General features: G+C 54.3%; 1 protein-coding gene across 27 annotated transcripts in view; it reads left to right on the top strand.

Moving 5' to 3' along the window:
* Positions 1–21,478, top strand: part of TCF3 (transcription factor 3) — an 82,387-nt gene extending 60,909 nt beyond the window's left edge. For 9 of the 27 annotated variants that reach the window (XM_030509420.1, XM_030509418.1, XM_032920361.1 and 6 more), the window contains 12 exons: positions 1,388–1,490; positions 1,787–1,926; positions 2,106–2,232; positions 3,132–3,190; positions 3,886–3,964; positions 4,879–4,952; positions 5,759–5,962; positions 7,069–7,192; positions 7,658–7,823; positions 8,810–9,048; positions 13,215–13,359; positions 14,645–21,478. In XM_030509420.1, coding sequence (XP_030365280.1) covers positions 1,388–1,490; positions 1,787–1,926; positions 2,106–2,232; positions 3,132–3,190; positions 3,886–3,964; positions 4,879–4,952; positions 5,759–5,962; positions 7,069–7,192; positions 7,658–7,823; positions 8,810–9,048; positions 13,215–13,357 — 1,458 coding nt within the window. In that variant the 3' untranslated portion in view covers positions 13,358–13,359; positions 14,645–21,478. Of the gene's footprint in view, positions 1–1,387; positions 1,491–1,786; positions 1,927–2,105; positions 2,233–3,131; positions 3,191–3,885; positions 3,965–4,878; positions 4,953–5,758; positions 5,963–7,068; positions 7,193–7,657; positions 7,824–8,809; positions 9,049–12,440; positions 12,668–13,214; positions 13,360–14,644 lie in introns of all 27 variants that reach the window. The other 18 variants (XM_030509433.1, XM_032920362.1, XM_030509431.1 and 15 more) reach the window with 13 other exon arrangements.
* The last annotated feature ends 2,064 nt before the right edge of the window (positions 21,479–23,542 follow it).

The raw sequence follows: 23,542 nt of genomic DNA, 5'->3' as shown, positions 1-23,542 counted from the left end.
CTCGCAGCCCCTTTAGGCACTGGAGCTGCTCTAAGGTCTCCCCTTCAGGAGCCTTCTCTTCTCCAGGCTGCCCCAGCCCAGCTCTCTCAGCCTGGCTCCAGAGCAGAGCTGCTCCAGCCCTCGCAGCAGCTCCGTGGTCTCCTCTGGCCTCGCTCCAGCAGCTCCACGTCCCTCTTGTGCTGTTGCCCCAGAGTTGGATGCAGGACTGCAGGAGGGGTCTCCCCAGAGCGCAGCAGAGGGGGAGAATCCCCTCCCTCGACCTGCTGCTCAGGCAGAAATTGCTCTTTCTTTTCTGTATTTTGCACATTCCACAGTCTCTCTCTGTCTGATATATATCTGTCTGATATATATCTGTCTGATATACCTATCTGATGCCCACAAGTTGCCTTCAGCTCCGTGGTGCACCACAGGTTCCAGCCACCTGCTGCCAAGAGATGACCGGTGCAAGGGGCCAGGGTTGCCCCTGGGGCTCTGTACACCCCCAGCTTTGAGGGAAGCTGCTCTGAGGAACTCGGGCTGCCAGGGGAAAATGAAGTGATATATTTAAGTGCAATTGCTGGTGCTTTTCAGAGCTTATCTTCTATTGCACCACCACCAAGAAGAAATTCTTGGTGTTCTGGGCAGCTACAGAAATAGAGGACAATTCTGCCCCTTCTTGCTGGGTGAGGACATGAGGTCGGGGGGATCTGGCTGGGTGTGGGGAAAGAGAAACTCAGGGCAGGTTTCCTTTGCAGAGAGAGCTGTGTCTTCCAGGCGTGCTCTCAGGGGTATTGAAGAAAAAAAAAAAAAACCCAAAAAAAAAAAACCCACCCAAAACCAAAAAACCACTATTAGTGATTTCAGAATGAATCAATGGGGATGAAAATAAACTGTAACCAAAAGTTCTCATGTCATTTTGAGGGACGTTTCAGTTTCTTTGCGTGTTCGATTTCTGCTTTGGAAAAAAAAAAAAAGGATGTTTTTGCACTGGCGCAAGATGATTTTTGGTAAGAGTTTTCTAGGGTGGTGGATTTAGAAGCAAAATTTGCCCATAGAAGCTGTGGCTGCCCCATCCCTGGCAGTGTTCAAGGCCAGGTTGGACACAGGGGCTTGGAGCAACCTGCTCTAGTGGAAGGTGTCCCTGCCCGTGGCAGGGGGTTGGAACTGTATGAGCTTTAAGGTCTCTTCCCACCCAAACCAGGCTGGGATTCTGTGAAAATAAAAAAGCCTTTCAAGGACTGCTCAGCTCTCAGCTTCCCCCGTGCCTCAGTTTCCCCTCGAGTGAGAGGCTGATTTCTGTGAAGGGGCTGAGAGGAGGGTTGAGCAGGACTGACTCTGTCCCCATGGGGAGGATGTGTGGCCGTGGAGTGGTCAAGCGCTTCTCCTCAACCTTTTTCCTGCTCTGCAGGTGTATCCATCCAACTCAGGTGACGACTACAGCAGGGATCCAGCTGGATATACTCCCTCGAAACCTCCCAGCACTGTGTATCCCGGAGCCTTTTATATGGCAGGTGAGTTATTAACAACCCTGGTGTCCTGCAAGCTGGCCAGAGCAGGGACTGCCAGGCCCATTATGGATAACAGGAAGAACTGCACAGCATGTGAGATGGAGGGAGTTTGGGGCAGGAGTGCATGAGGCACAGAGGAGCCCTGAAATGGCTCCGATCTGCTCAGGAGGTGATGCTCAGAGTAGGCAGGGTGCAGTGGGGACAGATGCAGCCCCTCAGCCTAGGCTGACATCCCCCTGCATGGGCTATGGAACACATGATGGCATCTCTGCCCTGCTCAGCTCTGGTTTTCCTTCCAGACGGGCTCCATAACTCGCCAGACCTGTGGAGTTCTCCGGGTGCCATGAGCCAGTCGAGTTACGGTGCCATGCTGGGCAGCTCCTCCTCCCCACTCCCGCCGGCCAGTGGCTTCAACAGTTTACACCAGCACGAACGCATGGTAACGGGTCCCCACGCTGCCCCCGGGTGGGCTGGGGGCTCCCTCAGCCAGCCAGTGACAACAGGTCACCTTGTCCTGTAGCTGTGAGCTCGGGGTGGCTGCCAACAGGGAGGACCAGGGTCCTGGCCTGGATGCTGAAGCCTTTTGAGGCTCTGACCCTTCTCCCCCGTCTCTGCCAGAACTACCAGCTTCATTCAGGAGAGGTTAACGGCGGGCTCCCCTCCGTGTCTGGCTTCTCCTCTGCCTCCACGCCATACGGTGTCTCCAGTCACACACCTCCCATCAGTGGCACGGACAGCATGATGGGTACGTACGAATGGCCCCGGGCATGTGGTGGTCCCCAGCATGACCTCCCCTTCTCCACTGCCATGCAGAGGCTTAAGTGGAAGATTTAAAGTCTTGTGCAAACCTCTGAGGCTGCGATAGCTGTGTCTGATGGACCCACACACGGGTTTTTTTATGCTCTTTTTAACCCTGCTTGGGGTTACTGTGTGAGGAGAAGGCACAGCGAGGTTACTGCTGCTGGATACCTGGGCAGGCTGTGGCAGGGACACAGGGTGCTGGCTTGGGGGTTTCCACCTTGCTTGGTGGATCTGGGAGGAGACCAGGATCTGGGACATTATCTTCTGGAGGTGCCATGGCTTAAGTGAGTGGCGGGATTTGCACCTGCGTTGTGGGAAGGCAGGGGAACGTGTGAAGCTGTTGATCTGAATCCAGACTGGGAGTGTTTGTGTTGTGTTTGGATACCATGTTAAACCCCCGAGTGCTTTCATCTCTAACCCTGCTGAACCTGTTACAAAACCTGTTACTGAAATGAATTCCTGTTCCCCAGGAAATGAAGATCCTGACCTTGATTTGTAGAAACCCTCTTGTTTAGAGGAGGGAAAGCAAGTTTGGGATTGTAGGGATTTAAGATGCCCCATGAAAAATGGGCCATGCTGCAGCAGAAGCATCACTGTTGGTGGCATGACACCTTCAACAGCATCTTATAAAGATGTTCCTGCAGCCCCAGGAAGGCTGCTGAGGTGTGTGTGCCCTCGCCTGGGCTGCTCTGAGCTGGTAATCCCCTCCGTTTTCAAGCAAAGCAGTAAGAGCAAGAAATTTCAGTCTCGGAGCAGGTGACCCCAGAGAAGGTCTTGTATAGGTGCCTTGTCCTTCTGGGGGTCTGGCAGCCTGGCAGTAACATCTGTGTCCTCTCTCGGCAGGTAACAGAGGAACCACAGCCGGGAGCTCAGGAGACGCACTCGGGAAGGCACTAGCTTCAGTAAGAACTTCTGCAGCCCCTTGGCCCCGTCCCTGTTCTGTTGCAGCGCTGGACCTTCCCTCTGTAAGAGGGACCCTCTAGGCAGCAGGCAACATGGAGACATTGAGAAGTTTGGGTGAATGCACACCAAAAAACACCTGTCAGCCTCTCTAGGGAGAACTTTTCCCCCTCTATGTACTGCCATCCTGAGGCCTGCTGCTTTGCAAAAGCCCTTTTTGGCAGATGGGGAAACTGAGGCACAGGACGTTATGGTGGCCCTCCAGAGCTGTGCCCATGAGCCAGCTCTGCGGCCGTCCAGCCTGGTGCTGGTCTGGCAAGATCCTACCCGATCCTCCTACCAGGACTTGCAAGTCCCCATAGTCCTGGGCCTGCATGTGATGGTTCAAACTGGAGGGCACTGGTCCCACTGGGCTCTCAGAGTTTGGGGTTGCCTCTGTCCTATTCAGTGCAGGGACCTCTGTTTCTGCACCCTGCAGTGATTCCTTGGGGCTCTTGCTTTCCTCTGAGGTGGGACCTGAAGAACAGAGGCTGGAGCTGTGTCATGGAGGCAGAGGGGCCCAGGCTCTCCTGGGGGAGCTGTGGGGTGTGGGTATGGGAATGGGATGCCCTCGGTGGTCCTGCTGCACCTGGGCTAGGGAGGGCTGAGCCATGGCAGGGTGGGCACTGCTGACCAGGTCCTGCTTCTCTCACTCCAGATTTACTCCCCGGATCACTCTAGCAATAACTTCTCGTCAAACCCCTCCACACCGGTCGGCTCCCCTCAGGGGCTTGCAGGTAGGTGAAAAACGTTGCTTTTTGCACAAAGGGGAAAGTCAGGTTTGCCTTCAAGAGGTCCATGGCTGTGTACTTCCCTGAGCAGCCCCAAACCCTCATCAAAGGCACTTAGGGCAATCTTGCCAAGTCTGCTTTATTTTTAAAAGTAGGGGAGTGATGAAGGACAACCAGACATGAAGATGCTTTTTAAATGTCCCTGTGAAGCTGCATGTCTGTCTGCTTTAATGGGTTGGAGCTTTTCCCCTTTTTGGAGCCAAGCAGTGCCTGGCTGCAGCGAGTGGCTCTGCCTGCACCGGGTTTTGCCCCTGTGTAAGGGGCAAGCGGCTCTGCTTGAGTTAACGCATTGCTGCCACCCCCAGGGACCTGCGCCTACCCTTCAGACAGACCCTGTCCCCGAGCATCCCAACCCTGTCCCAAGCATCATGACCCTGTCCCTGAGCATCCTGCCTTGGATGGTGCATCCCTAGTTTTGTCTGCCATGGGAGGAGAGCAGTGGGAACTGAGAAGCAGCCAACTAGTAACAAGCCATTTTCAGTGCCTGATGAAAGCCCATCTCTGCTCCCATCTGGTGGCAGAGGTCTCATTTCAGCCCAATGCTTGGGGTGTGGAGCAACATCACCCATCAGCCTGCTGCTCCCACCAGGGTCACAGCAAGCACAGCGTGTGTGCTGGCTGAGCTTACTCAAACCTAAAAAACTCTCTAGGCCTGAAGGCCAAGTCCTGCTGATGCAGAGCGAAGTGAGCGCACTGTGGTGGCCTGAGCTCAGTGTCTGCTGATGAGGCGATGTCCTGCTGTGGTGGCCCCAAGGGTGCCACACGTGCCATGGTGGCCAGCTCCCAGCGTGGTGGCCCGGCTCCCAGCCCCATCTAGTGGCAGCTGTGCCCGGTCCCAAGCTCTCCCCGTTTGTTCACAGGCACATCCCAGTGGTCGCGAGCAAGCGGACAGGGTGCCTTATCTCCCAGCTACGAAGGGAGCCTCCACACTTTAGTAAGTGTCGCTTAATGATCTGTCTTCTCCTTTTCTGTTCCATCCCTTGTGTGCCTGGTAAAGGACTTGGGTAAGGTCCTCTCCCGAAACAGGTGGGGCCTGGAGGAAGATGGTTAGTTGATAGATGGACACATGGTTGGAAGCAGAGCTGGGCACTGCAACAGAGTTGAACCCTGTGGGTCTGGCCCAGCTGAATAGATTTCTGTCTGGTTTTTGCCTCCCTTTCCTGAGTAGTTACAGAATCACAGAATCATGGAATGGTTTATGTTGGAAGGGACTTTAAAGCTCATCCAATTCCAACCCCTGCCACGGGCAGGGACACCTTCCACTAGAGCAGGTTGCTCCAAGCCCCTGTGTCCAACCTGGCCTTGAACACTGCCAGGGATGGGGCAGCCACAGCTTCTCTGGGCACCCTGTGCCAGCGCCTCAGCACCCTCACAGGGAAGAGCTTCTGCCTCAGAGCTCATCTCAGTCTCCCCTCTGGCAGGTTAAAGCCATTCCCCTTGGCCTGTCCCTCCAGGCCCTTGTCCAAAGCCCCTCTCCAGGTTTCCTGGAGCCCCTTTAGGCACTGGAGGTGCTCTAAGGCCTCCCCTTCAGGAGCCTTCTCTTCTCCAGGTTAAACAATCCCAGTTCCACTTGTGTGACCCCTTGTGCCTTTAGGGGATGACACTGACTCTTCCAGGGGGTTATTTCTCCCCTGCCTTGCAGTAGCTGAGTGCATGATTGCCACAAGCATACAGAGCTGTAGTGGGCTGCTGGCTTTACAGGCATTAACGTAGCCATGTATCTCTGTCCTGTCCTTCAAGCAAAACAAAATGGAAGACAGGTTGGATGAAGCCATCCACGTGCTGAGGAATCACGCTGTGGGCCAGACAGCCGCCATGCCGAGCAACCATGGGGACATGCACGGCCTGCTGGGCTCAGCGCCGGCCCACAGTGCCACCGTGGGCAGCTTGGGCCAGGCCTTCCCGGCCTCAGTCATGTCCCTGGGGAACAGGCACCCGAGTCTGGTAAGTGTGGAAGCATCATGGCAGCTCGTGGGGACATGCTGGGGACCCATGTTGTGGGGTGCCCTGGCATCCAGAGGAGTCAGAGAATCACAGAGGAGTTTGGGTTGGAAGGGACCTTAAAGCTCATGCAGTTCCAACCCCCTGCCATGGACAGGGACACCTTTCACTGGAGCAGGTTGCTCCAAGACCCGTCCAACCTGGCCTTGTTGCCTTTGTTGTGAGAAAAGCTCAGTGAGGTCCAGGTGGGGTCAACTGGTGACAGCTTTGAACGGGTGACATGCAGTGTCTCACCTTGTTCATGCAGGAGGATTGAATCAACACCAAGCACAGTGGTGGCTCTTGGGCACAAGCCCCCCATGCCACGTGCTCATGCTCCTTCTCAGGGCAGGCAGAATTGGTGGAAGCTCTTCTTTCCCTCTAACATGGATGGAAATCCCTCAAAACAACTTCAAGCCATCCCTGGAATATGCAGGAAGGAGGAGAGGGATCTCGTGCAGGGATCTGGTGCAGGGCAGGACACAGGTATAGAGAGCCCGGTATTGCCAGGACTTCTGAGCTGCAAACCATTCAGGCTGGCACCATGTCCTTCTGTGCACTTGGAGAGTGCTGATGTGTGATAGCTCATTTGGGCTCCAGGGAACACGACAGGTCCTGGGTGCCCTGAGCGCATGGATGATGGGGTCCCTCCCTTGCTGGGTCACTAGAGTCCCCGTTGTCCAGAGGCTGGTGACCACAGGAGAGCTGGTTGCCTGCTGCAGCAAACAGTAACACATCTCCAGTCCCTCTAAAGAACCAGATGTGCTTCCCCCCTGAGCTCCCCAGACTCAGCTACTAAGCGAGTAAGGGGGAGGCAGCACTGATGGGGTCTTTCTGCTTGGTCCAGCTGACCTGCAGTGCCCCTACCATGGTCCTTGGAGGAGAGCTGGTGCTGGAGCAGGTTGGGTATTCCCTCCTGCATGCCTGCAGTCTGGATAGTGGGAGTGTGTGAGGAGGGCATGTGGCTGCACCTCAGCCTGGTCAGCATAGGTGTTCGGAGTGGCTGTGCCCATCCCCACTGGCCATGATGCTTCCCCCCCTCAAGGCTTGCTCTGCTTGTTCTGCTGTAGGTGGGAGGAGGTCACCCAGAAGATGGGTTGTCCAGCAACCCCAACATGCTCCACAACCATGTTACACTTCCATCACAACCCAGCTCACTCCCTGACCTCAGCAGGCAGCAGGACACGTACAGCGGTAAGGCAGCTCTGCTCACGTGCACGCTTGGGGCTTGCCTGCCATGGGGGAGATTCAGGTCACCCATTAGGCTGTGCAGTAGCAGCTTGGGGGTAGATGGGTGCTCTTGCAAGGCTGGTGCTTCTTTGCTGCATTCACAGGGCTGTTCCTACCTTGAGCCTTTTCCAGAGGTTTAGCCTACATGTTCCTGTCACTTCTGCCAGCTCTGGGTGCACAGAGCCACTGGGCCCTGCTCTGCTGAGCAAAGTTGGACCTGGAATATGGGGAGGAGAAGAGCGGGGAGTGGTGGCAGGGCAGAGCCAGCACCCCTCTAACTCCTCTTCCTGCAGACTAGCGATGCAGGATGAGGCTGGGAAGCCACATGCTGGTGATGCAGTGCGACAGGAGCAGGGCCTGGTGAACGCCCCCCAGTCCTCTGTGTGGGTCAGGCTCCTCCAACCTTCATGTGTGGCTCTGCTTCCTCAGCAGGCTTGTCAGGGGGGCTGGGGCGAAGCAGCGTCTCCTCGGGAACCAGCGAAATAAAGAGGGAAGAGAAGGAGGACGAGGAGAACACGTCGGTGGCAGATAACTCAGAAGAGGAGAAGAAGGAGCTGAAACCCTCCAGGAACAGAACAAGGTGCTCTTTGAACAGGTCTCTCCCTTCATTTACACGTAACCAGGCTGGGGGCGTTTGGGCTGGGGTACAGCCGCAGTGACCCCCAGGCGCTGGGCTCGACCCAGTGTGGCTGGGGGATCATCCTATGGCACAGACCCACCAGCCCCTGCCCACCACAGGAGCCTTGAGTGTCCTCACACAGAGATGGCTCAGCCTGGGCTCCCGCTGTTGGGGAAGAGGCCCTGCCATCCTCTGCTGCTGGCCTCCGTCCCTGTGGCCTCAGGGCTTCCTCGTGCTCCTAAAGCAGAGGGCTTGTGCCTTTACCCACACGAACTGCACCCACCTGCGTGGTCTCTTGGAGCGTTGCTTGTGGCCATGCATGGAAAGGACTGGAAGGGACTGAATGCTCAGCTGCCCTCAGTCAGGGGCTGGGAAGCTTTCAACCTCCTCCCTGCCTCTGGTCGTCTCTGCTGTTTGCTCTGAGCTCCTGTATCCTCTCTCACATCCAGTCAGGTATGTGGCAGTGGATCAGGTTGAGTCTTTCCAGCATGCTGGCTTGTCTGCAACCTCACTGTCAGCTCAGAGACCTCACCAGGGTGCTGCTGCCCAGACGGGCAGCGCCAGCCCTGCTCCTCCAGACTGCAGCCACCTCCTGTCCTGGAGGCAGAGGGCTGCAGCTTCCCAAAACACCAGCTTGGGACACCAGTGTTGCCCCCTACACTTTCTCCAGGCCACCTTACAACCTCTCAGCAACAAGCTCAGGCCTTAATCGCTTTGTGGTTTCTTTCTGTGTTGTTTAAAACCAAAACAAATCCCAAAAAAGAGGCAGAAGAAGAACCTTAATAGCTTCTGTGTGAAGTCCCCATGTGTCCCCGTGTCTGAGCACGGGGCGCTGAGCAGTGTCCTGGCTCTTGGGGCTCAGTGTCTTGGTGCCTCGATGTGTGTTTCTTTTCTGTGAGTTGACCAGTGCTGAGAGTGCACGCGAGGAATGTCCCTGTCTCGTTCTTATTTTAAACCATTAGTCAAGATGAGGATGAGGAGGACGATCTTCTTCCCCCAGAGCAAAAAGCCGAGAGAGAGAGAGAAAGGAGGGTCGCCAATAATGCCCGTGAGCGCCTGCGGGTCCGTGACATCAACGAGGCCTTTAAAGAGCTCGGACGCATGTGCCAACTCCACCTAAACAGCGAAAAACCGCAGACCAAACTGCTAATCCTACACCAGGCCGTATCAGTCATACTGAACCTGGAGCAACAAGTTAGAGGTCAGTGAGGGTCCCGGAGTGGTGATATTTTACGTATCTGATCGGCACGGGGCTGTCTGTCTGTCTCCTGTGACATGTGCTGTGGTGCCTTGCACTGTCTCTCTGCCCTGTGGCCTTGGGTTCTCAAGGCTGTTGATGTCCTTTTTTACTTCCTTTTTTTTTTATTTTAATTATTTTATTTTTAACCTGGTTTTGCATCCCTGCTGTTCTCTCCTTTGCCCCCCGCTGCCACCGCGTGTGCTGCATGCCAGTCCCCGCGGGGGCACCTGCACCGTCCTCGCTCTCCTGCAGCAAGGTGTTTGCTTCAGCTGCTTGGCCAGCACAATGAGGGAATACAACAAAAGCCCCCCACATTTCCCAGAGGGGACGCAGATCTGATGCCTCTGCTCCAAGTGCAGAGCCCAGGTCTGCTCCCAGCAGCAGGCACTGCCCCGTCCCCACTGGCCAGCCCAGCACAGGGCTCTGCACTCCCAGCCCCATGGCTGTGGGCACCCGGGAACACCTCGCTTGAGCCATGGAGGGGCAGTGGGATGGAGTCACTTCCTTCCCTCCTTTCCTCCCTTCCCTCCCTCTTTTTCTTTCCTTTTCCTTTTCCCTTTTCCTTTTCCTTTTCCCCTTTCCTTTCCTTTCCTTTTTCCTTTCCTTTCCTTTTTCCTTCTTTCCTTTTTTCTTTCCTTTTTCCTTTCCCTTTCCTTTCCTTTCCTTTCCTTTTTCCTTTCCTTTCCTTCCCTTCCCTCCCCTCTCCTCCCCTCTCCCTCCCTCTTCTCCCTTCCTCTGTCCTTCCTACTTGGGCATCCCCCTCAGCCACCAGTGCTTCCCCATGTCCCAGTGGGAGGGGAAGCATAAGGCTTTGGCTTCCCACTCCAGAGGCCTTTGCTGCTTGGTTCCTGCATCCTGCAGTGCATGCTCATGCTCCCGTGGCAGGTTAACCCCCTTTCTCTCTGCAGAGGCTGTTGTAACACCATCGCTGGTTTGTGCCTGGCTGTGCTCCTCTCTGCTGGCCTCTGCTGTTGCATTGATGTTGGAGTCCTTTGTGCCTCTCTTCAGTTTGTAATTTTTTGCCTTTCATAACATGTATATTTTTTCCTGTCTCTTTTTTTTTTTTAGTAATTCCCCCTTCCTTTTGATTTTTGTTTATTTCCAGTTTTTATTTCTCAGTTCTGTTCTTTCCGATCTCCTACAGACAGTCCCCAGCCGTGACCTCTCGGGGGTCCCACTCTCTACCTTCTACTTGCTGCTTGCGGATTGAGGCAGGAGCCGTGGGGCGGCGGGGGGCAGGCAGAGTTGGCACCGTGTTCATTTTGGTCTCCCACGCTTGTCCCTTTTTAAACCCTTCCTGGAGGGAAGCGAGCTGAGCCCCACATGTTGCTGCAGCAGGCCTTGGTGCAGGCAGCCAGGGTGGCCCTTCGCTGCCAGCTTTGGCCTTTAGGCTGCTTTGCAGGAGAGAAGTCAAGTTCCACATCCCCTCCTGCATTGCTGCTGTGGAATTCAGGTCATTGGGTCCCAGCCGGGGCTGCCAGGATCCTCCTGGTGCTGTCAGTAGCTAACAGGGAAGGAAGGGAAAGGAGAAGATTAGGGGTTGTTGCAGGGCGCCAGGCAGGTTAGTGCCCCCTTTGAGCAGAGCACAAGTTCACCGCACATCCTTATAACCTGGAGGACATAACTTGGATAGGACGAGAGGTGGTGGTTTTAAACTAAAAGAGGAATATTCAGGCTGGATGTGAGGAAGAAATTCTTTACAATGAGGGTGGTAAAACACTGGCACAGGTTGCCCAGAGAGGTGGTGGATGCGCCATCCCTGGAGACATTCAAGGCCAGGCTGGATGTGGTTCTGGGCAACCTGATCTAGTTGAAGATGTCCCTGCTCATTGCAGGGGGGTTGAACTAGATGAGCTTTGAAGGCCCCTTCCAACCCAAACTATTCTGTGATTCTGTGACCCTGCAGGGGCCATGCAAACCACTTGCTGGTGGCAGGGAGACAGCCCCATCCTGCCCGGCTGCTGCTGGAGCTGTGTCCCTGCTGAGGGGAGCCATCAGCCGGGACTGAGCAGGGTTCCTGCCATGGGTGGGTCACTGGTGGCTCCGCTCTCCCCAGCCATCCTGGACATGCTGGAGAGAAGGTGGCAGTGAGGAGGGGGCGCAGGCAGGGACAAGACAGCATGGAGAGGATGCAGGCATTGACAGTGGGCAGCCTCCTGTCCCACACAGGCAAACATTTGCCTGGGGAGCCCTTGCTCCCCATTCACACAGTTGGGACCAACTGAAGGCTCCCTCCCAGGAAGGCTGTGACTCTGCAGCCCCTCTTCGGTGAAGGCTCATCCCCACGTGGCTCTCCTGGAGCCAAAGGCCATGGTCTGTCCCAGCGCCAGGTCTCACCCAAGAACCCTCCTCAGATAGGGGTCTTTCCTGCAAGAATTTTTGCTCTGGGGGAGAAGGTCGTCTGTACCCTAAACCGGGGGTGTGGAGGGGACAGGCTGCAGGCCAGGCCACTCTTTAAGATGCTGCCAGCACGACTCTGCCTTTCCCCCCCAATCCCTGCCTGTTTTGGGCACCCCTGGAGTGCTGCCAGTGGTGGAGGCTCTCCTAAAACTCCTGACAGTGCCTGGAAAAGAAAATCACCCCCTTCCAGTGTGATTTTGCTGGGTTGAAGGATCTGGATTCAGTGTCTGCATGTGAGACTGACGCTCAGCAGCAGCTGGAGCACTTGGATCTGGCCCCTGCTGCTGCCCCCCCCCACCCGTACGAAGGTCTGGGCCTGGCTGACCGAAACACCTTCAGTGACACAGGGTGCCCAGAGCTGTGGCTGCCCCATCCCTGGCAGTGTTCAAGGCCAGGTTGGACACAGGGGCTTGGAGCAACCTGCTCTAGCGGAAGGTGTCCCTGCCCGTGGCAGGGGGTTGGGACTGGATGAGCTTTAAGGTCCCTTCTAACCCAAACCATTCCATGATTTTACTGCAGATGTGATTTTTGAAGGAAATCTTACAAATAGAGATTTGTGTTCTGCCAAAAAACCTTTCCTTGGGAGATGAACCTGATGTTTTTGGCTGAGGAACCCACCCTGAACTTTTAGTTTTCAGCCAAAAACGAACAGGAAGGCAAAGTTGTGCAGAGAGGAGAAGGTGTGGGTGCTGAGATTGCATCCCCTGCCCACTCTCACCCCTGGCAGCACCCTCCAGCCCCGTGCCGGCAGCACCTTGCCGTGGCTCACAGAGGCAACATGCAGCCCCAGTAGCCTGCGGTGCTCCAGGAAGTGCCCAAGACAAATTGGCTTTGCAGAGTGAGGCTGTTTGAGCCGTTTGCAGTGGACACCAGCAGCACTACCAGCACGGCAACATATAGCCCCCTCCTCGCTACCACCCCCCTGACTAATCCCTGTGGTGCTATGAACCCAGCAGTACAGACGAGGCCTTGTCACTGGAGGACAAAGATCTGAGGGACCGGGAGAGGAGAATGGCCAATAACGCCAGGGAAAGGGTGCGTGTGCGGGACATTAACGAGGCCTTTAAAGAACTGGGACGCATGTGTCAGATGCACTTAAAAACGGACAAAGCACAGACCAAACTGATCATCCTACAGCAAGCGGTGCAGGTCATTCTGGGCCTGGAGCAGCAAGTACGAGGTATGGTAACAGCTGCAGGTGCCTTTCGGGGCCTTTCTCTTCCCCCCATGTCTCTGCGTGTGCGTCCATCTCTGTTGTGACTCCTGCTTTCCGTGCGAGGTTGTGTTTGCACTGGCTGAGCTTTCCAAAGCCCCGGCCCAGGGTGGATTCAAGGCTGCCCTGGCCATCCCCCTTTCATGCTTGATGGGAATTTGGCATCTGCATTCCATTAAGCAGCTTTGGAAAACTCAGTCATCAACTCTGAGAGCTGGCTGAGGCGCTTGGGGTTCTCTCTAAGCAAGCACATGTTTAAATTGGCATGGTGTTTGAGCCAGGCATGGGGTTCTGCTTTAGCAGGGGTCTGGCCAAGTTACTGCAGCCACTGGAAGGAGCAGCAGGCAGAGAGCAGCTTGCATGGAGGTGGTTTCCTCGCATGGTCCCGTCTGTCTGTCCTGGGACTCCGTCCTTGCTCTCTCTTTTGGATGCTGCTGCCGCGCGTGATGCTGTTGCCCAAACTGAGGTTGCTTCCCTCCCTCCCTCCCTCCTTCCCTTGATGTTTTTGGCATAGAGCGCAATCTGAACCCTAAAGCAGCCTGCTTGAAGCGTCGGGAAGAGGAGAAAGTGTCCGGAGTAGTAGGAGATCCCCAGATGACACTTTCAGCTTCACATCCTGGTCTAGGAGATGGTCACAACCCTGTTGGACACATGTAAAGGTATCATCCCTCACCCTATGATCCCAGCACTGCGCTGTGGGTCCAACCCACTGCCAGTGCATGCTGGGTGGATGCTCAGGCCCCATTTGTTCGGCACCAGCCAGTGTCCTTCCTAATTTACTTTCAGTAAATGACTTGCATGTGCATGTCATTTGCTTGTCTGGGGAGACCCAAAGCCTCTGCCCCATGAGAGAGGTGCAGCCCTGTAGCCGAGACGGAGGGTTTTGGTGCTTGCGCTACCCTGGGTGAGCTCAGCTCTGCTCTGTGCCTCCCAGCCCTGCCCCACTTGGCTCCCGGAAGCCAGCAACTCCTTTTCCTGGTGGACCTGTGGGAGGGAATGAGCAGGCTCCAGAAATTCCAAGACAGACACATAAGGTGAAATTCTTTCAGTGAGACCATGGCAGATGCAGGCTTTGTGCTGTCCCTATTTTTAAGGGAAGCCTGTCCTTGGCCAGGAGTAGCTGACCCCATTTGGCCTCAGGGGTGCAGGGATTTCTAGGGGGGATTGAGGAGATCAGGAGCAGTGGATCCTGTGCTGCAGTGCCTCAGCTTGCAGCACCAGCACACCCCGGAGCACATGGCACCAGGCTGAGTGGTGCAGGTGACACGCTGGAGGATGGGATGCCATCCAGAGGGACTTGGACAAGCTCAAAAAGTGAGCCCATGTGAACCTTAGGAGGTTCAACAAGGCCAAGTGCAAGGTGCTGCCCCTGGGTTGGCTGTCAATACAGGTTGGGGGATGAAGGGATTGAGAAGGACTTGGGAGTACTGGTGGATGAAAGATTGGACATGTGCGGGCAATGTGCACTTGCAGCCCAAAAGACCAATTATGTCTTGGGCTGCATCCCCAGAGCATGAGCAGCAGGTTGAGGGAGGGGATTGTCCCCCTCTGCTGTGCTCTGGGAAGACCCCCTCTTCAGTCTTGGGTCCAGCTCTGGAGTCCTCAGTACCCGAAAGACATGGACCTGTTGGAGACAGTCCAGAGAAGGGCCACAGGGGGTTGGAACTGGATGAGCTTTAAGGTCCCTTCCAAGCCAAACCAGTCTGTGATACTATGACATCCGCTGCACCTGCGGCTGCCCTGAAAAGACAAAAGCCCAAGCCAGTGTCTTGGCAGCACAGTGAGTTCATGTCTGGGCTCTGCTGTGGCCACATCGAACATCAGGGCTGACTCCTGCAGAGACAAGGCTGCAGCAGGGGGCCTTGAGCTTGAGGAGCAGTTTTATTCTCATTTGGGTTTCTCTCACTTCAGGCTTTTGGGTTTTTTTTTTTTTCCCATTTGTAGATCTGTTTCTTCTTCTGGATCCAGAGATCTGTAGGAAGAAAACCCTCGGTGTGGCCTGCAACCTTCTCTACCCATAAACTTTAGTACTGCTAATACTGACACACGTGGACGGATCCTGGCGTGACGTAAGGGGTGGAAAACACACACCTTGTCAAAAACAAACAAACAAAAATTGCCTTAAGTATAAAGTGCAGAACAGTCAATACATATCACTCAGTTAGGAGGGGGTGGCGTGTTCTCTTGGCTTGTTCACAAGCAGCCAGCAGCAAAATTGTGCCTAAGCTTGATATTTCTTTTTTAAAACAAAAAAAAAAGAACATTAGTTATGAGATTTTTTTATGTAGAACAAATAGCAATGCCTTTGGGTTGGTTTTTTTTTTTAGCTTCTTTTGCATATGTTTTGTAAGCAACGAAAAGAATTTTTTTTTGTATAAAAAAAAAAAAGTCTTGTACCCCACATGCTTTTCTGCTGCTGTTTCTATAGTTAATGTTGCATCTTTAGAATCAACCAGAATATTAAAATTGTATTAAGAGAGACTGGATATAAAGAGAGGAATTCTCAGATTCGGCTCTGCAAGCCACTAAAAGCGAATGTAGCCACAGCAAGGGGATGTTCTTTCTTGCTTGGCTTGTACCTTCCATTAGACAAAAACAAACTCATGTGCTGAAGTCACCATCTCTTTGCTTTTGGCCGCTTCTGAGTTGGGAAAAGGAAGTTAAACAGCAAAGCCAGTTGCAGCAGCATCCGTCAGCTGTGCTCCCACTCCTTCTGGGAGGTGACCAAGGGCCATTGAGGGTCTCTGCAAGATTTGCTTTACTCCTGGAACATCCCAGAAGCTGCAATCCCACCTGGGAGAGGAAGTGCCCCACAGCCCACTCGCAACATTGTGATCCTGGAGCTGCCAGGAGGGAGCAGGCCTTGGGGGTGGAAGAGAACCGAGGGACTGGGACACTTTCAAGGTAAGCAAAGAATCAACACAGAGGCAAGAGGAAAGCCCTGGCCGGAGGGAAGCGCTCCTTGCCCCTGCATCCAAGCAAACGCCTGCTCCCAGAGGCGCTCCCAGAGGCACTTCCCGGGGCAGCGTGGAACAAAGATGAACTGAACAAAGCTGGAGGACTGGGAAGAGGCCGAGGTGGATGGAGCAAAGGCAGCAGCAGGACACGGTGCCAGCAATCTTGCAGCAGCCAGAGCCATGGATGCTGGCGGCAGGCAGGGGAGCAGCGACCTGGCTCATGCGCTCACTCCAGCCCTCAGCAAGCTGGGACCAGCAGCAGGATCCAGCGCAACTTCTCCTCTCACTGGAGCCACCCCACCAGAAGGGCAGAACACTGCAGGCTTGTGGGGAGGGGTGGTGTCATACCCCACCTTCACCCCCTGTCATATCTCCAATCCAATCCAATCCAATTAGAGGCAATCTCAGCTCGGCACACTGCCTGGCTTGCCATGGGGATGTGAAGTGGCCACCATCACCTCCACGTTGGCTCTTCTCTCCGTGCTGGAAAGGAGGGGAGCAATGAGCACCCATCCTGCACACCATGCTCCAGCAGCCAAGCCAACAATTCCTTCACTCCAAGGGCTTCCCAGTGTCACTTCTGACCACTCCGGTGTGCTCAGCGGGAGGAAGACCCTTAGCATGCCTGGAGGTGCAGGAGCAAATGAAGAGATGCTCAGTGGTGCTGAGCTGTTGGTAGCCATTCTGGAGTTGGCAATGGAAAAGCATCTACTGGAAATTTATTCTTGTTTCTTCCCTCTCCTTCCCCTTCTGAAGCATGTTGTGCCCAGTTCTTCCCGGCTCTGCAGGTGGATAGGGGTAGCTCCGGGGGGAACAAGTTAAATCTCATCTCAGAGGTGGCTGTAATGCTCTTGGACTGGGGCTGGCTGCTGCGCAGATCTGCCTGGCAGAGCCCAATCGGGCAGGATAGTTCATGGGGCACGACTGCTGGTCGGGGGGGACATGGGGACAGCAAGTACAGTAGGACCTGCAGCAGCAGGACCCATCTCTCCCCTCTGCTTCTCTGGCCTGTGTTCCTGGGAAAGCTGTATTGCTTTGGCATAGGGAAAGGGCAGGACTGGCACACAAGATGAAGTCCTACAGCACTTCCTAGCAATCCCGGGCTTTGGTATAACCTCCTGGTGCTCCTCTGTGCTCATTGCTATGCTTTGTGCTCCAGCAAAATCTGCTGGAAATGCTCAGGACATTGATCATCTCCCACCTACACCTGGGTACCATGGGCTCAGCCTCTGTAGCATCTCAGAGAGGAGATAAACTGCCAGAGCAGCATGGAACCATCTCTCTGCTGCCCCTGGCACTCTGCAACATCCCACCATAGCTCTGAGGCTTCCATGTGCTCCTGGCTTTCCCAGCCTACAGCCTGCTGCTGCCACCATCGCTTCTGTGTGGTGAGACCTGAGACCACAGCAGCCTCCAGCTCCAGGAAGGCTGGAAGGATCAGTGGCTGTGGTCTCTGCAGCCGAGGAACATGCGTTCTTCTCACCTGTGTCAACAGACATGTTTCAGCCTAATGAACTTAGGCTGTAACCTTTCAGTCAGGTTACAACACTCTTCCCTCCTTTGGGTCCTTCTGCCTGCTGAAGCACTGGGCAGTGTGAGGCAGATGAGGTTTTCTTCCATGGGTGACAGCATTCCCCTGGGGAGCAGATCCCCTTGCAGTACAAGCCATGTCTTCCTGAAGCATCCTGCCATGTTGGGTTGTGCTTCAGATGCTGGAGCAAGTGAAACATGCAGGGAGGGGACAGTGCCTCTCTGCAGCCAGGTCTGGATGCTGACACAACCCCTATTTGTGCACTGCGGTAGGAACTGGAGACTCACCGGCTGCTCTCTGCTTCATCCCACGAGCAGTCTTGCCCTTTCATAAGGATGGTGCTGAAGCCATTGGCGTGCTCGATGCTCAGGATGTTCTGCTTCAATGCCACTGCCCCAGGACCAGGGAGGGGTGGAGCAATGTCCCAGCCCTGGCAAGCTTGAAACCATGCAAATAAAAAAAAAAACACAAAAAAAAAAGGAAGTGCTTCCCAACACTTGGATTTTGTAACAAGCATTTGAGGTGACGGTCATGTACAACTGGATTTGAGAGAGATTGTAGCCAAGAAAAACCTGGAAACTCAACACAATTGGAAATTTGAGAAGATTGATGATTCGTTCAACTCCTTCATCCTGGCTGATGCTCTGCAGGCCAGGGGGGACTCCTGATGAAACGGAGCCTTTCCCACCATCCCCACACCACCAGGCATTGCAACAGAGATGGGGCTTTTCATCTGCATTTAGGTGGTTTAGATGCTGTTTCCTTGACAGCAAAACCAGCTTAATGCCCTCGGCAAGGTTTGGATGAAGGTCCTCAAACATAAACCCTCCTTGGTGCCAGGGTTTGGAGGAGATCTTGATTGCTCCAGCAGGAAAGCGCAGTGTCGGGGGCTGGTAGTGCCCAGGAGCTGTCTCAGTGCCCAGGGATCAATTGTGGAATGTGGCAAGGAAAAATTCCTTTGGCTTGCCAGCGTGTTTGGCTCGGTGTGAATGTGGTGCCTATAACCTGACAGGGAAAGTGACTTTTCTGAAAATATGCACTGTTGGGTACTGCCCTCAAAATGCCACCAAGCCTGCCCTGAAATATCAGCCTGTTGAAATGAGACTTTTGTCTTTATGTGTCATGGTCAGAGAGGGCCAGGGTCTGTGCCCTCTCCAGCCCGTGGCTCTGCAGGCATTCAGCTGTGCCATTTACAGATCACTTTTCTCCCCAGACTTGCTTCTCTGCCTGTATGCGTGTCCCTCACAAAGAGAGGTGTCACGGGGAGGTGACATGCTGCAGAGTGGCATTTACTGTTCTGCTTCCTTTCTCAGCCTTGCATGCATGGGTTCTCCTGGGCTGTGTCCCCTTCATCACTGGGGGCCACAACCCCCCTGCAAAGCTTCCTTCTTCAGAAAGGGACCTGGGGAAGAAGCCACCTTCCCCTGTGTGCATTCTCTAGTTTCTCATTTCCCAGGCTGCAGTCACAGAGCTGCATCAAACGGCACAACTGGGGTCCCAGGGACACAACTTCCATGGAAAGCTGCTTGTGTGGCACCTACCCTTGGTTTGGCCTGTGACCCACCAGTCAGACCTGCTCACAGCCGAGCAACTGGCGTGGCTTGAGTGCAGCTCCAGCTCTTTGCCAACATCTCCTCGGGCTCTCTGCTCCCTGCTTTTACAGCTTGCACTAGGTATCCTACAGAGGTGTGCTGGCAGGACCTGGGACATCTGGATCCCGCTCTGTGCCACTCTAGTCTGCACTGAGAGCAAGGGGCACAGCGGTGCCAAGGCAGATGGTTTGCATGCATTGATCCTGCATCTGGCTGTCAGTAGCAGGTCGATGCCAGCCCCCAGGCAGTGGGGTCAATGTGCTGCCCCTTCCTTGTGCACCATCACTGCAGGGCCAGGGGTCTGGATGCTTTGCAGTTGGGGTTTTTTGCCCTGCCCAGTAGAGAAATGCAGAAGTGTGATGTGAAACCTCCCCAAGTGTGACTTCAGTGAAGGGGTTTTTCTCTCAGCCTGTGTGTCGGTGATGAGCTGGGTTCCTAGAGGCTTGGCAGTTGCTGCCTGGTAGTGTTTGAACAGGAAGGAAAGAGGCAGGCTGGGATTTCCCCAGGAGTCTGCAATTTCAGGTTCAGTGCACAAGCTGCTCACAAAGGTCCTTCGTGTCTCACGCATGTACCCACTAAAGCCAGCAGAGCCTTTGGACCCTGGGCCCTTGCTGTGCCATTCAGCACATCCTTCCCCTTGGCAGATGGGGAGGGGGCCTTGAGAAACAGGAGGCTTTGGAAAACCCCGATCCTCTGCACCCCTCAGCTTTGCTCCCATGGGGAGGCTGCCAACTTCAGTGCCAGTGGAGCAAATAGTCCTCTTGCAGGCCCTGCTGTGTGCTGTGCTGGTGGCTCTGGCCTGGGATTTCAGAACAGAGCTGAAAATGAGGAAGTGAAGCAAAGCTGGTACTGGAGTTGGGCCAGGACAAGCCATCAGCCCCCAAGGTGCGGTGCTGGCTCACCTGGAGCAAGCCATGGCCACTGGATTCCCCTGTTCCTGCTCAACACCAGCAATAGCAAGACCTGTTTTCTGTACCATAAGCTTGCACAAGGTCTTTGCCCTGTTAATCCTATGCAACTCCCTCTCCTCTCCCCTGGGGCCCTCCAGATCCTGTCCCAGTCCATTCTTTCTGCTCTTGCCCATGACTGCTGAGTTCCTGCTCCCTGCTGCTCTTAGAGTCCAGCTTCATTTCTAGCAGCTCCAAAAGCATTTCAAGGTGTGTGCTCTGGAGCTGGAAGGGGGTAGAGAAGGGGTGAGACCATAGGAATATCCCTTCCAACTCATGCTGCAGGAGCTGAGCACTGAATTGGAGAGGGCAAGGCCTGGTCCTAGGGCTCCTCCATGCACCCTTCACCCTCCTGTGCCTTCTGCTCAATACTTGGTGGCTCACTGCCAGCATCCTTCATCTCACACTGTCTCCCCCAGTACCACTTGAATGGAGAAGCTGTGTCCCACCTTATTGCTGCCCAGCTCTACAGACTGCTCTGTTAATGCCCGAGCCTTGGGCTTGGCTTGGCTGGTCTTCCTTCAACTTCCTCAAGGCTAAAGATGTGTATTCCTTCCTCCTGTGTACCCCAGTCTCCGCAGCCAGCACCTCCAAGCTATTTCCCTTCATGCACAGGCACCATGGGTCTCTTCGCAGTGCGGCGGGACCAAGCCACCGTCTGCCCATCTGCTGGGGCAGAGGCTTGAGGATTCAGGAGATGGATGCTGTGGGTCAGTCCCATGGCGTAGCTGTCTCTCCTCATCCTGCTGCCTTGGGCTGGTGTGGGAGGACCCGGTGCTCTGCACAGAGGTTTGATCTTCAATTCACTCCTTCTGGAGAATCAGCACTGCAGTGCCTTTGCCTGTGGGACTCCTGCATGAGCCGAGCATGGAGGTGGGCTCTGGTTAAGACAATGCAGGCTGCGGGTGTCCTTTCTGCCAAACCTTGTGTGTCCATCTTGCACCCCACCCTCTGGGGATGCAAGAGGCAGCTCTGCCATACATCTCCACACTGGTATTTCTGTTCCTCTGCTTTTGTACACCTTGAGTTTTGCAATACCCACCGTGGTCCAGCCAAGCACCCACCAAGTTGGAAGGAGAGGGAATAAAACTCATTCCCTGTCACATCTTGATATAGTGCAGGAGAGCACAGGGCTTTGTGCCTCAGAATGGGGTGCCCCGGACACTGAGGCCTTTTGCTAAAGAGCATCCCTGGGCTGTGCCACGGGATCTGTGGAGCTCCCCATGGCAGCGAGCTGGGGACCACCATGGTTCCCCCTTCCCGGTGCTACGTCTTCCCAAATCACTTGAAACCCACCAGCGTTTGAGCCCAACCACATGCCTGGACCTGCAGCCTGCAGGAAATGACCCCTTTTCTCTGGAGGGCTCCAGCTCAATGGGGAAACAAAGTGTTCCTGGGTTGCTCTTTCGCTCTATTTTTGTAGGACAGGGGGTGGGAGATCCCTGCAGAAGTTGTTTATTATTCACCCCATAGAAAGTTTTGGGTTGGTTTTGGAGGTTTTTTTGGCCTTCAAAAACAAACAAAAAAAAATGGTCCTTGCTTTTGATGTTTATGCTGCCTACCTGTAAATCCAGATGTACTTAAGTGGCTGAAATCCTTGTTCTTAAATCAGATACACATTATAGTTTTGAACTATATATATAGTAAATATATATATATATGCCTAACCCAGCAAAAAAAAGAAAAAAAAAAGTATTTGGGGGTGGGGAAATGCGTTGTCCTTTGAAATGAATCACAATTGGGGGATAAAATTGTGTTTCTGAGTGCCTCAAGATATTAATTGTTTTCATTTTTTTAAATAATTTTATACAAGTGTCAAAACAGCTGGCTGGATTATTTGGAATTTTTAAATAATCCTAACTTTTTTAAAGTAGAATTTGAGAACTGTCCTGTATATAACAGTAATGTAGCAATAAATGTGACATTTTATAACAATATTCCTTTTTTTGTTGTTGTTGCCCATATCTGTCTTTCGGCTATTGTACACCTATGAATGAAAAGTTGTAATAAAGGTTGTACCTTGTACTACGAAGAAAAGAGAATATACAGCAGGTTTTCAGACACTGTGCACTGTGCACTCTCTGTTCCTGTGTGCTGGGCATGAGTCCGACCTCCCCAAATCACCACTGTGTCACATCCAGAGCTTGTACAGTGCAAGTGCTTCAGACCTCCTGCACGGAGCCTCCAGTGAAGGAAGGTTTTTAGCGCTGCCCATCCCCGTGGGGTCTGGGGACCTTCCCCAGCAGCCATCAGAAAGGCCTTCGCAGACATGTAGGGGTGCTGGGGGTCTCCCTGTCGCAGCACAGCTTCTCCTGGGGCGATGCTGTGGTGGATGCTGTGGTCCACGGGGTCCTCTGCCACCTCTCCAGGGTGCAGGTCTCATTGCAGGCTGCATTTTAGCCGAGGTTATATGCGGCACCTCTTTGTTTTGATTGCTGGAAAGAACTGTGTTGGGAATGCAGCCCCTGCCCGGCTGGCAGGAGGGAAGTTGCAGCATGGCTGTTTGTTTCCTTGCCTCTGCCTTGCTCTGGGGAGCACTCAGTGAAGGTGGTACTGAGAGGGTGCAGATTGGAAATCAGGTTAAAGACACCCAGCCCTTACCAGCCCAGCATAGGGTAATGTGGGAGACATCATGGGAGAGTGTTTAAGAGGGCTTAAACCCTGGGCCCCTCACTACGAGAGGCATTGGGGTGCTGGAGTGGGTCCAGAGAAGGGCATCGGAGCTGGTGCAGGGCCTGGAGCACAAGTGTGATGAGGAACGGCTGAGGGACCTGGGGGGGTTCAGTCTGGAGAAGAGAAGGCTCAGGGGGGACCTTCTCGCTCTCTGCAACTGCCTGACAGGAGGATGGAGCCAGGAGGGGGCTGGTCTCTGCTCCCAAGGAACAAGGGATGGGACAAGAGGAAACGGCCTCAAGCTGCACCAGGGAAGGGTTAGATGGAGCTGAGGAACAATTCCTTCCCCAAAGGGTGCTCAGGCATTGGAACAGGCTGCCCAGGGCAGGGCTGGAGTCACCGTCCCTGCAAGTGTTCACACACCGTGTAGACAAAGCCCTCAGTGCCATGGGTTAGTGGTGGCCTTGGCAGTGCTGGGGAATGCTTGGACTTAATTAGCTGAAGGTCTTTTCCAACCTGGTTGATTCTATAATTCTAAGAATGGGCTGGATCCAGTACTAGGAGATAGCCCAGTCTCATAGGTTCTCACGCTCCGAGCCTCACCTGTGGGGTGAGGTTGTGCCCTGGCCAGGCTGAATCATGGATCTCTTTCCATCACCCTCTGCCAGGAGCCCAGTCCCAGGAATTTCAAACCCACCACTGTGCTGCCCAGCTGGGCTCTCCCTGCCCTCATCTTCCAGGCCTCACCAGGAAGATCCCTGATGTGTTGTTTCTCTGGTCAGCAGGTATTTTCCCAAATTACAGAATCATGGACTCATAGAACGGTTTGGGTTGAAAGCTCACCCAGTTCCAACCCCTGCCATGGGCAGGGACACCTTCCGCTAGAGCAGGTTGCTCCAAGCCCCTGTGTCCAACCTGGCCTTGAACACTGCCAGGGATGGGGCAGCCACAGCTTCTCTGGGCACCCTGTGCCAGCGCCTCAGCACCCTCACAGGGAAGAGCTTCTGCCTCAGAGCTCATCTCAATCTCCCCTCTGGCAGGTTAAAGCCATTCCCCTTGTCCAGTCCCTGCAGGCCCTTGTCCAAAGCCCCTCTCCAGGTTTCCTGGAGCCCCTTTAGGCACTGGAGCTGCTCTAAGGTCTCCCCTTCAGGAGCCTTCTCTTCTCCAGGCTGCCCCAGCCCAGCTCTCTCAGCCTGGCTCCA

This window comes from Strigops habroptila, chromosome 20 (genome assembly GCF_004027225.2).
Source record: "Strigops habroptila isolate Jane chromosome 20, bStrHab1.2.pri, whole genome shotgun sequence".
NCBI lineage: Eukaryota > Metazoa > Chordata > Aves > Psittaciformes > Psittacidae > Strigops > Strigops habroptila.
This window is presented reverse-complemented; position numbering and strand designations above follow the sequence as displayed.